This window comes from Malaya genurostris, chromosome 3 (assembly GCF_030247185.1).
Source record: "Malaya genurostris strain Urasoe2022 chromosome 3, Malgen_1.1, whole genome shotgun sequence".
NCBI classification, from domain to species: domain Eukaryota; kingdom Metazoa; phylum Arthropoda; class Insecta; order Diptera; family Culicidae; genus Malaya; species Malaya genurostris.
The window spans coordinates 79,671,879-79,689,935 of record NC_080572.1 but is presented as its reverse complement, the minus strand read 5'-3'; the positions used below and the strand labels follow the sequence as shown (position 1 = coordinate 79,689,935).

General features: G+C 35.4%; 1 protein-coding gene across 2 annotated transcripts; it reads left to right on the top strand.

Moving 5' to 3' along the window:
- The first annotated feature begins 1,765 nt into the window (after nucleotides 1-1,765).
- LOC131433739 (phospholipid-transporting ATPase ABCA3-like) lies at nucleotides 1,766-13,972 on the top strand. Of its 2 annotated transcripts, XM_058600322.1 has the most exons (10): nucleotides 1,766-1,900; nucleotides 2,117-2,342; nucleotides 2,405-2,894; nucleotides 2,956-3,343; nucleotides 3,401-4,781; nucleotides 4,883-4,974; nucleotides 11,215-11,576; nucleotides 11,629-11,838; nucleotides 11,899-13,553; nucleotides 13,642-13,972. In XM_058600322.1, the coding sequence occupies exons 2-10, from the start codon at nucleotides 2,131-2,133 to the stop codon at nucleotides 13,826-13,828; spliced, it is 4,977 nt and encodes a 1,658-aa protein (XP_058456305.1). In that variant the 5' UTR covers nucleotides 1,766-1,900; nucleotides 2,117-2,130; the 3' UTR covers nucleotides 13,829-13,972. The 2 variants fall into 2 exon arrangements, with proteins under 2 accessions (XP_058456305.1, XP_058456304.1); XM_058600321.1 differs by lacking the exon at nucleotides 1,766-1,900 and having other exon boundaries at nucleotides 1,918-2,342.
- The last annotated feature ends 4,085 nt before the right edge of the window (nucleotides 13,973-18,057 follow it).

Genomic DNA, 18,057 nt, shown 5'->3' with positions numbered 1-18,057 from the left:
GTTGACCAGCACTTCTCCAATTATAAAGTCAAAAAAATAAAAGATGGATCGATTTGTGAATAAATAATAATTCGATTCGTGAGCCTGTGTTGGCGGTTCAATGCATAGGGCGTAGGTCTTACCTTTGGCTTGGTCGTATTTTCGAACCCCAACCTGTAAAGATTCTTAGTGTCAGTAGGATCGTAGTACTAGCCATGCAATGATCCTACACGCTATGAATCGGTTGCGAAGTCTGTTGAAACAGAAATGCCAAATTCTACAAAAGGAATGTAATGTCAAGAACTTTTCTGTTTTCGATTCGTGAATTAAAATAAAGAAGGGAAAAGGTAATGGTTTGCGATGGACAATTCTTTAAATATTAAATTTGTAGATAATTTTTGTCAGTAAAGTTACACGGGCAAAATTCCGATTCTAGAAATGAGCAAAACGAGTCATGATTTGGGGAAAAGAGTATATTTTCATGTTATGATAATACACCATGATTAAAACTTCTCGAATCATGATCCATTTGGACTGATTTCGCTGAAATTTAAGCGTAACGCATTTGACGTTGATGGGTATAACTTCAGGCGTGTTTCTGCTACGATGGTAATATTTGTAACATAAATCCATGCGTTATGTTTTAAAATATGAAAATATTAAATATAAATTAAATGGAATGGTGTGATGAACGAATTTTTTGGGCGATTTCAAATAATGTCTCAAATTTCTTCTAATCAGAATTATTAACAATTGAAACATTATGTTTTTGGAAAACGACGACGCCTAAAATAACGTGTTCACTTGCGTTCATTGCTTCAGTTTTGATTTTTTGTTTCAGAATTTAATCACTTAATGAGCTGCATGAAAAAACACGAGTGAATCAACCCTCTTAAAAACAAACTCTATGTCCAATTCTTGCAAATATCGCGAAATGATTTAGCTTTTTTCTTTTTTTCGTTAGATGGTTTCAAATTCATAGTCGAATTTATTTTTCTGTTTACGCTAGCTCTCAGAATATTATTCTAACAACAGTCACATCAAATATGTTAGAATACATTCAGATATATTCATACAAAATGTAACGTGTTTAGTCTCTAATAATGTACATTTTCGGTTCATTATCTTTATGTAAACATTTTCAGTACTTCTTGCTTTTCGATGTCTGCTTTTTGCCTTAATCTATTAAGCAATCTGTCACATCATTTGAGGCAGAGGGTTTAAAGTGATATACGGGTAGAAAATTGGAGTTACGAGCTTTGACAGAAATACATTCCTCAAGTAACGCATTTTCGGACCATGATTAATTTTCATGAGAGAAGACTTTTTGCTCATGGTTTCATGAGAAAAAAAATTATTGACTTAATGATTTTATAATCATGACATCAGTAACGGATTTCTTTCCGTGTAAAAACACAACGAACTAATTTATACCTCTAATAGTTAAATTATTAACATATTTGTTGAAACAACCAATGCATGAAGCAACAATTACGATGTTGCAATTTTGTGATCTGGGAAAACACTACTCACATACGAATATCGATATCTCTGCTGATAGTTGTGAATATCTAGAATATTTTATTTTTGTAATCAATTTAATGAGTCACCCCGTCAATTGTGAATTGAGAAAAGAATTTTGATGAAATTTTAAGCAACCTATAATTTGATGTTAATCAATGATTGATTAATCTTAGTTATCGTTTCGACCGATACGGAAAACTCTAATTGCTTATTTTACCTTTATAATGACAAGCGCAAATCCATTCAAAGTCAGTAGATGTGCGAGTTTGGCATCAAGTGAGAGGGTCATCGATCTCATTGAATAAAGTAGGTGTTATCTTTTAATTCCTATGATAAAGAATATACCGTTTTCACGACACTTGCTAACCATAGTTGAACAGATTTTTCAGTGACGGTGGTAAGTTTTAGTATCTAATCGATTTGTGTGAAATTCACATATTCCATTAGAATTGTAACGAGGTTTCATTATATCTAGTACTTCTTTGAAGCAGTAGTAGTCATAAAAACAATTTGATTATCGTTATCAAGAAGTAATCTTTGCACTTGATTTGATTCGGTCAAGTCAGTTTCAAGGAAGTATCAAATCAATCACCAAAAGTCTGTTGTACTTTAGGAACGCCTGCACCCATGGGAACTTCAAGCTGGAATAAATTTCTTCTTCTACTGTGGAAGAATTGGATTATACAAAAGCGACACTATGTGCAAACATTATTTGAAATTATTATACCGGCGATTTGTTGTGCCGTGCTGATTCTAGTTCGAGGACTGGTTGATCCTGAGGTATTCAGTAACTCAACTATCTGGGACTCGTTGCCAACGGATACTATTGAGCATATGCTGTAAGATTCATTAAATAAATTTACTTGATTTTTAGGTGACATCTATTTTCCTATAAATTTAGTCCCGATGCCAATCCCGAGATCAATCCACCTATAAATTATATGTTCGCATATTCTCCTCAGTCAGTGTTAGTTGACAGAGTTGTTGCAAAAGCTGCCTTGCAAATACGAGAACCTTTGAGCATTCTACCGTTCACAAATGCTCTTGAGATGGAAAATTTTCTACGTAGTAACAATACGTTAGTGGGAATTGAATTTCCCGACAATTATCGATCAATAATAACACTTCCCGAGAAAGTTACCTACGCGTTACGATTTCCATCGGAGATGCGTACATTTCAAGACGACTTCACCGCTTTTTGGGCAAACTGGTATACTGAACTGATGTTCCCACAATTTCAAATGGCTGGAGCCAGAAACAATGATAGAGCCGATGCTGGGTACCCGGCCAACTATTTCAACGAGTCCTTCATCGCAGTCCAGAGCGCAGTCGATCGTGCGATCATATCGGAGCATGATCCAACTTTAGAGATTCGACCTGTTTTCCTTCAGGTAAGTTTTCAAATTTTTGTTCGATTGGCTTATTTCAGCGATCGTTTCTGGTTGTCCGCAGAGATATCCATATCCACCGTACTACAGTGATCCGCTATTAACAGGTTTAGAGAATCTGTTACCTCTAATAATCGTTATCGCCTTCTTTTATTCCGCTATCAACATCGTAAAATACATTACGGTGGAGAAAGAACGACAACTTAAGGAAACAATGAAGATCATGGGATTATCCAGCTGGTTGCATTGGTCAGCGTGGTTTGTCAAATGTATCCTGCTGCTCACAGTGTCGATTTCACTGATTATAATTTTGCTATGCGTCGATCTGACAACCAACAGTGAGTTAGCCATTTTCGAATACGCGCACTGGACCGTAATTTGGATGTATTTGCTAGTCTTCAGTATAACGACAATATGTTATTGTTTCATGATGAGTACGATATTTTCAAAAGGTAAGACAGTTTGATTTTGGGCTGTAAAGTTTTTCTATATTGAAATTTTTTTCACAGCAAATCTTGCCGCAGGAATTTCCGGATTAATTTGGTTCATCATGATCGTACCGTATAACATTGCCTTTTTAAACTACAGCAAATTGTCACTGGCTGTAAAACTGACACTTTGTATATTTTCCAACTCAGCAATGTCGTTCGGTTTCATGCTGATGATGAGACATGAAGGTACCTCTAACGGGCTTCAATGGTCAAACCTTTTCGAAACGGTAACTGTAGACGATAACTTCACCGTAGGTCACACGCTTGTAATGCTCTTGGTGGATGCATTCATCTATTTGCAAATCGCGTTATACATAGAAAGGGTATTTCCGGGCGAGTTCGGTGTAGGGCAGCGTTGGTATTTCCTTTTCACCAAAAAATTCTGGTCTAAAAAATCGAAATTATCACATGCTTTAGATACAAACATGAAGGACACAAGTAACGAAAACGTGGAATCTGATCCTTCAGATAGAAGGGCAGGAATACAAATACGTCACCTTCGAAAAGTGTTTAACAAAACCAAGACTGCTGTGAATGGGCTTAGTATGAGCATGTTTGAAGGCCAGATAACTGTTTTATTGGGTCACAACGGAGCAGGAAAAACAACAACTATGTCCATGTTAACGGGTATGATTTCACCTACCTCGGGTACTGCCATAATTAACGGGTACGATATCACTACGGAGATGGACGCCGTACGAAGCTCAATGGGATTGTGTCCTCAGCATAACATTTTGTTCGATGAGTTGACCGTCGCGGAACATATTGAATTTTTCGCTAGACTGAAGGGCGTTCCAAAAAAGAACATCAAGTGTGAAGTCGAACATTTCGTAAAAGTACTGGACCTTACCGACAAAACCAATATGCAGTCACATACTTTATCGGGAGGAATGAAAAGAAAACTGTCGGTCGGTATTGCTCTTTGTGGGGGGTCAAAAGTAGTACTCTGTGACGAGCCAACGTCAGGGATGGACCCAGCCGCTCGTAGAGCTTTGTGGGACTTATTGATCAAGGAAAAGAAAGGCCGTACAATATTGCTTACCACACATTTTATGGATGAAGCGGACATCCTCGGAGACAGAATTGCAATTATGGCAGATGGTGAGCTGAAAGCTGCAGGGTCATCGTTCTTTCTGAAGAAAAGATTTGGCGTTGGGTACAGATTGATTTGTGTGAAAGGAGAAAACTGTTGCGCTGAAGACTTGAAAGTGTTCCTAAGAAAATATATTCCAGACATCGACGTGGATACAGATATTGGGACGGAGCTTTCTTTTATTTTAAATGAAGAATACACGGAACATTTTCAACATATGTTGAAAGATTTGGAAGAAAATACGGAAGGATTGAACATTAGAAATTATGGCATATCTTTGACAACGATGGAAGAAGTATTTCTTAAGTACGTATATAATTATATCATACAGAACTATACTGAATAATTCAGCTTATTACTTAATGCAATCATCGAAAAATAATTTACTAATCGACGTTGTTTTACAGAGTTGGAAGCGATTCTCATGCTTTAACCCAAAAACCTTTAACCGAAAATGGGGAATCGAATGAAATTTTAAACAACTCGTCGACGGTTAGACGTGAGTAAATACTGTTTATGCATGGTGCGTGTATTACTTTCAAAACCTTTTTATATTTGATTTATCCCATTAGAACACCAATCAATCATGCATTTAAGGGGCGGGTAGGGTCTAACACTTAAAAAAACATTTATTATTTTCTTTGTATTTTCTTATAGTAAAACATTTCAAGAATATTCTGTGAAATTTTTAAGCCTATCGGAACCAAACTTAGCAAGTTATGGGCCTTTTTCTTTGCTTATCCCATACTGCAAAGAAGTAAGAGCTCGGCACACAGGCCCAAGATTTCTGTTTCGATTGACTTGAAAACTTGACAAAACTTTCTTGAAATGTTTCATTATAACAAATAAAAGGAAAAAAAATATGATCTTTTGGAAATGTTAGACCCTACGGGCTCCCTGGAGTAATAAATTGTTTCCATTGATTTTATAGACAGAAAACTTTGGACGCAATTTTCTCGAAAGCATGTGTTGAAAGTCCGTGTCCATCGTCATTCAAAAACAACTGCACCAATTTTTTTCAAGTTTTGCTCACACTTTCTACATATAAAAAACCAGACCCCAACGTTTTTATTTTCGTTGTTTGTTATATTGGGAAGGTTTAACAGCTACAAAATGGCGAATTTTTTCATGAGAAATCATAGTTTTCACTTTAGACAACCACCAAAAATGAAAAAAAAAAAATAAACAGAAACGTTGGGGTCTATAAAAACTTCTACTCCAACTATGCTGCTTTGATTTGTTCACTTCTAATTAATCTGCGCTGAGATACAGTGGACACCGCAAATCATGATTTTTAAGAAGCGTTATCAAAAATACCTCTTCACCCGAGGTCTTTCTCAATATTTTTCACGAAAAAATAACAAAATGATGCTTTTTATCATGCAAAACGTTTGAATTTATTTTGTTAAACGATAATTCTAAAAAAAATCGCAAAAATGATGAATTTTTTCATCGTTTAGACCCTACCCCCCCTTAATGTATACCTAATAAAAATGCCCAAGCTTTTTCAATTATCACTTTGCGAATTTCAAATGGTGATTATCATAAGCCCATTAACCCATAACCATTTTCTACTAGCTTTTCGCGCACACAAAAAAAAAATAAATTTTACAGGTGACCTAGTCCTTTATACGATGCAATTCATAAAGACCTAATTTGTCAAATGACGAAAAATTTCATTTGTAATAATACTTAATATCGGACTCGAATGAATTTTACTGGTTCCGACGGCTAGCAAGTGCGACTGTATGAATTCATATGCACCATTTATCAGCCAAGGATATGTGTGCTTCTGTGACTCAATCGATAACCGGATATATTTTGTGATCCAACGCTTCTTGGTTCGTGATTTGAACCACTGTCGCTATCTCAGTATTTTTTTTTGTTTAATTGAATTTCATGTCATGTAATTTTTTAATCACACAATATTACACGGAAAGAAATCCGTTACTGCTGTTATGATTGGAAAATCATGAAACCAATCATTTTAACTTATCATGAAATCATGAGTAATAACTCTTCTCCCATGAAAATTAATCATGGTTCGAAAATGCGTTACTTGAAGAATGCATTTCTTTCAAAGCTCGTAACTCTAATTTTCTACCCGGATATCACTTTGAACCATCTGCCTCAAGTGATGTGATAGAATAATAGATTAATGGTAAAGCTAAAAGCAGACATTGAAAAGCAAGACCTACTGAAAATGTTTACTTGAATCCTGAATATCCTGAAGCATGTTATTTAAAAATCGTGTTGTTTTACCCACCGGCTGATAGAGAATTAAACATCACATAAAAATAAAGATAATGAACCGAAAATTGACATCATAAGAGACTAAGCACGGCCACGCTTTTCATTTGACAAACATCAATGTTACATTTTGTTCGAATGTATTCTTACATATTTGATGTGATCGTTGTTGCTAGAATGGTATTCCGAGAGCTAGCGTTCAATTCGATTGTGAATTTGGAACACCATCTAACGAAAATCAGTAAAATATTTTGTTCAACCACTTTGATTAATTTGTTTCATAGATATAATAACACAAACTGTATTGATGCACCTAAATATTATGAACAAGACGACTTTTTTTGCAAGAATTCGACATAGAGTTTCTTTTTAAGAGGTTTGATTCACTCGTGTTTTTCGTGCAGTTCGTTTAAGTGTTTAAATTCTGAAACACAAAATCAAAACTGAAGTAATGAACGCTAGTTAAAACGTTATCTCTTGCGTCGTCGTTTCTCAAAAACAGAACATTTTTATTTTTAGAGAAGTTCGTCGTGCCTTCACTGAATTTATATTGCAAAAATGACAATCGTTGCAAAAAGCTAGCATAACGCCTGAATTTATGTTGCAAAAATTACCATCGTAGCAGAAACACGCCTGAAGTTATACCGAACAACTTCAAGTGCGTTACGTTTAAATTTCATCGAAATCAGTCCGAATGGATCATGATAGGAGAAATTTTAATCATGGTGTATTATCATAACATGAAAATATATTATTTTCCCCAAATCATGACTCGTTTTGCTCATTTCAAGAATCGGAATTTTGCCCGTGTACATGTTCTTGCGCGTAAATTTTTCTGAACTACAACGCTCATCGAGATCGGTGAATATCAGTGTGTGAATGGACGTGTTCCTTTTCACGTTTTATCTGTCCGCTCAATTTTTTCGGAGATTACTAAACCAATTTCAACAAAATTAGGCTTGTTTGGGAGCTACTATTACGCTGTGAATCAAGTTTGAAGATCACATGACTGACACTTTCGGTTCTGGAGATATTTTTGCTGATACTTTCGGATGAGGAATGCTAACGAATATGCGAATTACTGAACTACCCGAATCAATCTGAACAAAGAAAACTAATATTGAGCCCAAACTAGAGTCAAATCCATATGGAAAAAATATGTTTTAATGAGACTTCTATTGGCAAGAGATAGGCATCACCAAACAACTAAGTGTTTTGCCTCTCGTATTAGAAATTCTTGATAACCTTAGCCGGATTTGATCAGTATTTTCGTCATGATAAACAAAATGGATGGTTATTATTTTTGTACTTAGCGAAATTCGGAGTTAAACGTTCTCTAATATTATTATTACCAATATTACCCCAGATTCAAGTTGTTGTTTTTTTCTGTGTTTCTACTAAATCATTGCACAATAGGTTTCTATTGTTCAGGGTAATTTGATGAACTCTACTTTCTTCTCCAGCATGCTCATAGCCATAGCTTATACAATTTCAACACACTTTTGGGATAGTGGCCTGAAGCTAAACCCTCCCAAAAATTTTTGTTTTCATTGTGCCAAAACAGGAAAATATGTTTTTGATGGTGTTCAATCTTGCAAGTTTCCCCTTGAGGGTGAAGAAAATTTACTGTGGTTTTCACAAGAGCAAATAAACCGATGAATTTCGATGATAATTTTTGGTCATCATCTCCGTGGTAGTAGTGGTTCCTAGCACAGCACTTGTCAAAAGGTGTTTTTGAAACTTGTATGTTTTTCGCATGTGTTACGATATATCCATATATAAATTTCAAACTCGATTTGTAAAAATGACGTAAACTCTTAGTGGAAAGTGTATTTATTCAGAATTGGTGCGCATTTGAAGCGATTGTGCGTAATAATGTTTTTACGCGGAACAGTGAAGTGAGTTTCGAATGTTGCACTCTAATTGTATATGCACGGAAAGACCGAAAATCAGCATTTTGGCGAAAAAATTAGTTGATTTTCTGATTTCAGTTAGTTATTTTTTGAGACAACTAAAAAAATCTTACTTTTGCTACTTTAGATTTTCTAGTTCTAGTTCCCTTAATAATAACAAAATATTTGTTGAAATGGCTATTTTTTTAGTTGAATTCACCAATTAAACGTGCTGTCATTTCATAGCTAAGACACACTTCAAATCCATTCAACTAATTTCTTAGTTGAATTAGAGAAATAAAACGTTGTTTTCAACCAACATAAATGGTTGAATTGGTTTCTGCAATTTGCAGCTATATAGCGCTCTGTCACCGAAAAAACGTTAACACCGTAATCACTACTAGCCACTAGATGGCACACTACTACCGAAAAAAATTTCAGTCGCGGTTATCTTTTCTATATTGGCAGGCTTAAATACGATGTTGTATTGGAGAAAAAGACATAAGCGAAACATAAACTTCTTTTTGAAAATTTTACTTCTAAATCGCTGTTTTCTTCATTCGACTTCGCGAAATCGACTCTCTCACTGAAAACTTTGAGCACTCGGAAAACAAAAACCGAATACAAGTAGTACACCGGACGGCGTCGCCCGGTAGGTTGAAAGATACAAAAAACATCATTTGACGTGTAAAATTAGAGTGAAACATTCGAAACTCACTTCACTGTTCCGCGTAAAAACATTATTACCCACAATCGCTTCAAATGTGCACAAATTCTGAATAAATACACTTTCCACTAACAGTTTACGTCATTTTTACATATCGGTTTAGAAATTTATATATGACTATATCGTAACACATGCGAAAAACATCTAAACAATTTGCAAGCAGTTTCAACAAGACTGTCCCTTTTTGCTTTTTAATGGATTGTTTTGCTTTGACACTTCTCATAAGTTTTTGGCTAATAAACTTGTTGATAAAACCAATTTCATTTTTGTTTTCTTTGTGCTGTCCTTCAGTAATGACAGTGATAGATAAAGAGAAAAAAATTTTCTGATTTTAATAACGAAATTAGTTGTCAATGAGAATTTCGTGTTGGATTGAAATATTGCTGGTTTGTGTCCAGAATATTCGCCAACTAAACACATTCTCTAAATATAAGAGTTTTTTCAGCAAAGTAAATTCTCAATTTTAACTAATTTTATAGCTATTTTGAAAATTTTGTTGTTAAATTCAACTAATTCAAAAACAGTAATACAAATTAGGCGCAGAGCTAATTTCGGTCGTTCCGTGTGTCAAATGATGTTTTTTGTATCTTTCAACCTGCCGGGCTACGCCGTCAGGTGTGCTTCTTGTATTCGGTTTTTGTTTTCCGAGTGCTCAACGTTTTCAGTGAGAGATTTCGCGAAGTCGAATGAAGAAAACAACGGAAAAAGGAGGAGGAGAAAAATTAAAAAAAAGGTTTCGTTTGTCTTTTTCTCCAATACAAAATCGTATTTATACCTGCCAATATAGAAAAGACAACCGCGACTAAATTTTTTTCGGTCGTAATGTGCCATCTAGTGGCTAGTAGTCATTACGGTGTTAACATTTTCTCGGTGACAGAGCGCCATATAGCTGAAATTTGGAGAAGCCAATTAAACAATTCATGTTGGTTTAAAACAACGTTTTATTTCTCTAATTCAACTAAACAATTAGTTGAATGGAAATGAAGTGTGCCTTAGCTAAGAAATGACAGCACGTTTAATTGGTGAATTCACCCAAAAAAATAGCCATTTCAACAAATAATTTATTATTATTAAGGGAATTAGAATTAAAAAATCTAAACTAGCAAAAGTAAGATTTTTAGTTGTCTCAAAAAATAACTAACTAAAATCAGAAAATCAACTAATTTTTTTCGCTAAAATGCTGATTTCGGCCTTTCCGTGTAGTAATGTTAAATAAAATTAATATAGTAGAATATAATGGTACGGAAAATAAAAGTGTTCAAATGATGTTACTAACTGCTCTAGCTAAATGGCCTGGATAAATTAGATCGAATTTCAAACCACATCAAAACGGTATTGAATACACTTTAATAATACGACGGCAAGCCGAACAACTTGTTCTATTTCAGGGACTTTCAATTAATTTCACAATTTTAAATTAGCCTGATACGAACCAATTCGTACTCTGTCATTCTGCTACTAATGCAGAAGGCGATAGCACCCCAAAGACAGCGTAAAGTCATGAGATAGGAGCTTTTGAGCATTTAGTCATTTCATTATTAAATGATTGATAGTTCCGGATTTCCATGTGAGCACAGAACAAATATTTTTTATCCGTCTTTACTTGAAACGCTGAATCTTTATCGCAAACAAATTACATTGCTATGCAATCCACAAGTTATTGCGCTTCTGAAAGGAAATCTGCTCAATTCGGCTTGTCAGGTGGGAAAAAGTTACATGCATAATTTCGTGTTCGCTCGATTACATCGCATACGGAAATATATGTACGATAAAATGAAACTGACTCTGCTCGTTTATATATAAGAAGCCAAAATAATACCGCACTGTCTATACTATTTGGTATCATAAAAAATAAAGATTGTTCTTTTAGTTAACGTCGAAAGAGATGCCTTACTGAGTGGATCCAAATTAGTCTTCAATCAAATTCGGGCCATGTTCATGAAGAAAATAATCTCCACTAAACGAAGTTGGATACAGCAACTGGTCCAGATTCTCATTCCTGTATATTTTGTGGTTGTCACTGTCATTGTAGTACGATCGTTTCCAGGAATAACTGAGCTTCCACCACTTCCGATATCCATACAAAATTACTCAACAACGACGACTCTTTTACGCATATCACAGACAGAAAACGAAGTACTAATAGGTTATCAGAAGGTTTTTGAAAATTTTCGTTCATCTCATCGGTTACAATTAATCGATCACGACGTCATTGACGAAATTTTGTCTTTGGTAAGTATATATGAAATTTTTCGAATAATAAATATTATATTTTGTTGTAAAGTCAGTTGCTAACATTGGACGTGTCAATCGAGAGTTTATGGTAGCCACATCTGTGACAGATACGAACAGTACCGTTTGGTTCAATCCTCAGGGATTCCACACAGCGCCTCTGGGAATCGATTTTCTGTACAATGCATTACTGAAATCTACGTGCAACAATTGCGAAATACGTGTAATTAATAAACCACTTCCATATAGGCCCAACACTAGGGTAAGTACAAATATAAAATTTTAAACTTCCAGTATTTAACCGTTACATCTCATATTACAGTTTACGCAACTTCAGGCTGGCAACAATTTGGGATTCCAATTATCATTCAACACCGGTTTCGCAATGTCATTTATCGCAGCCATGTACATAATGTTCTACATCAAGGAGCGAACATCGCGTGCGAAACTTCTACAGTTCGTCAGTGGAGTCAACGTCGTCATTTTCTGGTGTGTATCTTTCATATGGGATTACTTCACCTTTGCGATCACGTCACTAGTCTATTTGGGTACACTGGCAATCTTTCAAGAAGAAGGTTGGACAACTGTTGAGGAACTTGGACGCGTTTTTTTAATACTTGGTGCTTTTGGATTGGCTTTCCTGCCAACAACGTACATCTTCTCGTTCTGGTTTGAAATTCCGTCGACAGGATTTGTCAAGATGATGATGCTAAACATTTTTACCGGAACTATATTTTTCACGGCCGTATTCCTGTTACAATTTGACGCATTTAATTTAATTGATGTGGCACGTTCTCTAGAATGGGCGTTCATGATATTTCCTCTATTTTCGCTGAGCGAAAGCTTGAGTAATATGAATGTTTTGGCTACAACGCGTTCTGTGTGTAATCAACAATGCCAAACCATTCCGTTTTGCACCGAGCAACTAATGTGTGAGCTGTTTTCCAACTGTTGCGATACTAGAATATTCACTTGGCAATCACACGGTGTGAATCGTCAGATTATGTTCTTGATTTATGTGGGAATCATTGGATTTGCGACACTGATTGCAATTGAATTAAGATTGTTTGAGAATATCTTTATGTTTGGTGCCCATTCTAAGTCTTTCGGACAAGATACTTTAGATGATGACGTTCGCAATGAGAAAGAACAAGTTTCAGCATTGTCGCATGGGGAAATATTGAAGCACAATTTGGTTCTGCGAGGATTGACCAAGTATTACAAGAGATTGCTAGCAGTCAATCAACTTAGTTTATCAGTTAGGCATACAGAATGCTTTGGACTTCTGGGTGTTAACGGAGCTGGCAAAACTTCTACTTTTAAAATGTTGACAGGTGATGAAAGCATATCATTTGGTGAGGCATGGGTTAAAGGAATTGATCTGAGAACACACATGAATCTGGCTCATCAATATATAGGTTATTGTCCACAGTATGACGCAGTATTGGATGACCTAACTGGTCGGGAAACTTTGAAAATGTTTGCATTGATAAGAGGGATACCCGATGGCGATATAACTTTATCCTCGGAGCAATGGGCACAAGATCTCAACTTTCAGCAACACATCGATAAAAGGATCAAAGAATACAGTGGTGGTAATAAGCGAAAACTCAGCACTGCGCTTGCATTGTTGGGCAATCCTGACGTGATATATCTAGATGAACCAACGACTGGGATGGATCCGGGATCGAAACGACATCTGTGGAACGTTATACTTAGAATAAAAGAAACAGGCAAATCCATTATCCTCACTTCGCACAGCATGGAGGAATGTGAAGCGCTTTGCACTAGGTTGGCAATTATGGTGAATGGAGAATTCAAATGTATTGGATCTACACAGCACTTGAAAAGTAAATTTTCTAAAGGATATTTTCTTACGGTGAAAATTAAAACTTCAGAGTCTAATGAACTAATAATCCTTAGAAAGAATGCAGTAAGGTCTTATGTGGAGCAGAATTTTGGAGATGTTACATTGAGGTAAGCCTAGGTTGTTTTCCGTTTTCGAGCTATCATAGAAAAAACAACGCCCACAAATTCAGACATTAATTCAGATATCAATTTTTAGAGAGGACCACCAGGATACCCTAGCGTATCACATCGCTCCGTCAATATTGAAATGGTCAACGATGTTCGGCTTGATGGAAAATGCCAAACGAACACTGGAAATCGAAGACTATGCGTTGGGTCAAACATCGCTGGAACAGGTGTTTTTGCTGTTTACAAAATATCAACGAGTGTCCGACGGTAAATGAATTGAGGAGCAAGTTTCGACATGCGCTCAAATAAACGCCCCAAAAAGACTTCTTTGTTGGATGAAGGCAAATGACGGAAAATATATGTTGGAAGTACTTAATTTCGTGAAACACCTATACATACAATTTTTGACCCCTTTTCTCCGAACATTGAATACATTTCTGAGTATAGTATGCTCCGTACAAATTTGCAACTTTTAAAAAGATTCTGAAACTTAGGAAAAAAACAGTAAATAGCTAGTGAGATCATTTAGCCTCCGGAACACAATTAAAATAATTTTCCCTTGAAACTTTTTGTTTTGCCAAAAATAGTTTTTGTTTTCGAGCTAACGTCAGCTACAAGGCAGTTGTCATATGTTCGAGCCCCGACCTGGAAGGATTCTTAGTGTCAGTAGAATCGTAGTACTAGCCATGCAATGATTCTGCACGCTATGAATCGGCTGCGGAATCTGTTGTAACAGAAAGACCAAATTCCACAAAAGGAATGTAATGCCAAGACTTTGCTTCGGTTACATCGCTTCTAGCTGCTATCGCCTATCGCTGTCGAAAGTCATTAGGCGTAAAGATGTTAGGCATAACCGGCAGTAATGACTATCGCTTTTTGTGTTAGTAGCAGAACGAGAGGGTGCAAACTGGTTTGTTATAGCCCAACTTCTTTTGAAATTGATTAAACTTAAACTTTTGACGTTTGAGTTGATATTTTGTTCATAAGCATTGTTCACAATATCCCTCGCAGTATTCCTAGAAAATACGAGTAACATCCCTAAAAAATTCCATATATAAAAATATAACATAGAACACGTTCTACGAGTAAGAATATCAGGTTGGGTAAACATATTCTTTTTATTCGTATTATTAGCTTTTGCCTTTTTCATATAGAAAGAATGAGCAAACTCTGTGGAACCCGGCCGTCGAACGGAGGCCCGGAAAGCCAATTGTTATATACCATTCGAATCCGCTCGTCGGGATAGCTAAATGTCTGTGTATGTATGTGAATGAACTCAATTTCTCACAGGTGGCTGAATCGATTTTCACAAACTTATATTCAAATGAAAGGTCCTATGGTGCCATAGAAAATTTATGATTTTTTCCTAAATCCGACTACCGGTCATATTACAAGGTGATACCTGTCAAATAAAATAGAAATTAGAAGTTGTCTAAGATATTTTTTTGATCACAGGCAAAGTTTTTTTTCATCGTCATTTGAAATTAAGCGGCAACTGTACCTACAAATCGGTAGAGACGCCACACAAAAACTATGAGAGAGATGCCAACTTTTTAATATGAAACGCGTGACGTAAGATGCATCTAATATTCAAACAAATGATGATTGGTTACTCAATATAAAAAGAAGGCTAGTGTAATGCAAAATCTGTGGTCACCTGAAAATTTGGTAGCAGCCATGAAATGTAGCAAAGAAGGACAGCAGACACTTTCAATTTTTCTTCTTCTCAATTTTCGATCCTCCATTGTGAGGAAATGGTTAACAAATAACAAAAACCCGGTTTTTTCCATCATGACGGAGTACTAGTACTAGTACTTGTATTAGTTCACAAAAAGCATTTCACCCTGCAAAGCGGCATCTTTCCCAAAAACAACATATTTTGTTGCTAATAATTTATTATTCGCAGTAACGTCACTTTCTGTTCATTTTAACTCTTCCCTTGAAGATAGTTCAGCAAATTTTAACCATCCTAGTTTAAAGTTGAAGATCTTAGGATACCACAAGACATTCCTTAGTATTTCGGCAGTCCCACGACAAAAGGGCCTAACTGCAAATGACAGTTTCTTTTTGTTTACTTTTTCTTTCACGATTCACCGCATTGATTTTATATTTGACACCTTACTCTTCGCAAAAATTTCAATGTTAAATCACAAGCTTACGATTTACATTGAAAACTTTTGAGAAATGGCCCTTTTGTCGTTGGACTACCGGTTTTTTCGAATAAAACTTCCGTTACAGGATTTACAGGGTGATCTTTGAAAAAAATTCTATTTCAAGGCTGCTTTCATAATAAGTGAGCTTGCAAAAAAGAAGCAAAACCCATAAAACTGATCAGTAAATTCTAGTAGTTTACAGATCTTGTTAGTTGATTTTAATCGGAAATACCGATCCTTGGTTTCCGGTTACGATTTCTCAAAGATGGTTGAACCAATTTTCATAAACTCAGTTTCAAATAACAGGTTTTATAATCTCATATGTTTCTATAAAATTTAGAGTAGAGTATAAAAAAATATTGCGTCATTTAGAGTGGCGATGCAAAAAACTGCAAATAAAAATACAAAACTGAACTCAAAACAATTCCAATCGGTAGGCCTAGTTAGTTGATAGTCAAACGAACCGACTTCAGCTAACATTGGTCTCAAACTCCGAAAGTATGTGAAGTCACGTACTTTTCTGATAACGAACCGATTTTTGCAAAATTCGGTTCAAATCGTAGGATGCTGTTGAATTTCATCCACATCAGACATGCGGTTCCGGAGTTACAGGGTGTTTTGAATCCGGTTCTGGATTTACAGTGTGTTCAGAAGGTTATACTAGATTGTTTGTGCAGTTTCTTGGAAATCGACTTTTAAACCGAGGCCCGAGTGTCATATATCATTTAAATCAGTTCATCGAGATAAGCAAATTTGTATGTGTGGATGTTACAAATAATGTCATTCAACTTTCGCGGAGATGACTGAACCGTTTGTCACAAACTTAGTTTTAAGTGTAAGGCCTTATGTTTTACAAAATGAAAATAATATCATTTACACACATTCACCACCATCTTAAATTCAACTGAAAGGTCTTAATATGTCATGAGAATTCTTCAGTTTTAGTCAGATCCCACTTTCGGTTCAGAACATGAAGGGTGATTAAGGTAAAAATGTGTGCTTCAAAAGTATTTTTGAATTTCTTTAAATTGGTTAATACATTCTCTATAAACCTGCAATTAATTCGATTCATAAATTGACTTTGTAAATGCGCTTAGAGATGACGTGCACAGAAAGAAATACGTTACTGCTGCCATTACTAGAAAATCATGAAACCAATCATCTTAACCTCTCATGAAACCATGAGCAATACGTTTTCTCCTATGAAAATTAATCATGGTCCGGAAATGCGTAACTTGAGGAATGTATTTCTTTCAAAACTCCAATTTTCTACCCGGATATCACTTTGAATCCTCTGTTACAAGGGATGTGATGGATTGCTAAATTGCAAAAAGCGGGTATTCAAAATATAGGAATGTATTCTCATATATTTGATGTGACTGTTGTTCTAAGAGCTAGCGTAAACCGAAAAATAAGTTGGACTGTGAATTTGGAACATCAACTAACGAAAATAAGAAATTTTTTGTTCAACCACTTTGATTAATTTGTTTCAGAGATATAACAAAACAAGCTGTATTAATTTACCTAAATATTTTCGATAAGACGATGTAAATGACGTTTTGAAAAAAAAAAATAAAAGGAAAAATCAATCCGTGGCATTTGCAAGAACTCGACATAGTGTTCGTTTAAGTGTTTAAATTCGGAAACAGAAAATCATAACTGGAACAATGAACGCATGTAAACACGTTATTTTAGGCGTCACCGTTTTTCAAAAACATAAAATTTTAATTGTTAATGATTCAGATTAAAAGAAATTTGTCGTGCTTTTTACTATTTTGCTTTTCAAATGTATATCATTTGAGACATTAGTTAAAAAGCGTAAAAAATACGTTCATCACACCATTCCATTTAATTTATATTTGAAATCTCCATATTTTAAAACATAACGCCTGAATTTATATTGCAAAGATTATCATCGTAGCAGAAACACGCCTGAAATTATACCCAAGAACGTCAAGTGCGTCACGCGTAAATTTCAGCGAAATCAGTCCAAATGAATCATGATCCGAGAACTTTTAATCATGGTGTATTATCATAACATGAAAATATACTATTTTCCTCAAATCATGATTCGTTTCGCTCATATCTAGAATCGGAATTTTGTCTGTGTGGTAAAGATGACTTGGATAAAAACCCAGTTTTAATGGATGTTTTTTTTTTCATAAATTACCTCCCACCTGTACGGCTAGCAAGCCGAAACTTGTTTCGTTCGAGATGTCAGTTTAGACATTAGACTCCGATGTAATAGCAAAAAGTGTTTTGCAAGTAGGGGAGACCAGTTTTAGGAAATGGAAAAAAGCATTCATTACAATTAGGGTTTTACCAAAGACATCATATTAATAAGATATCCA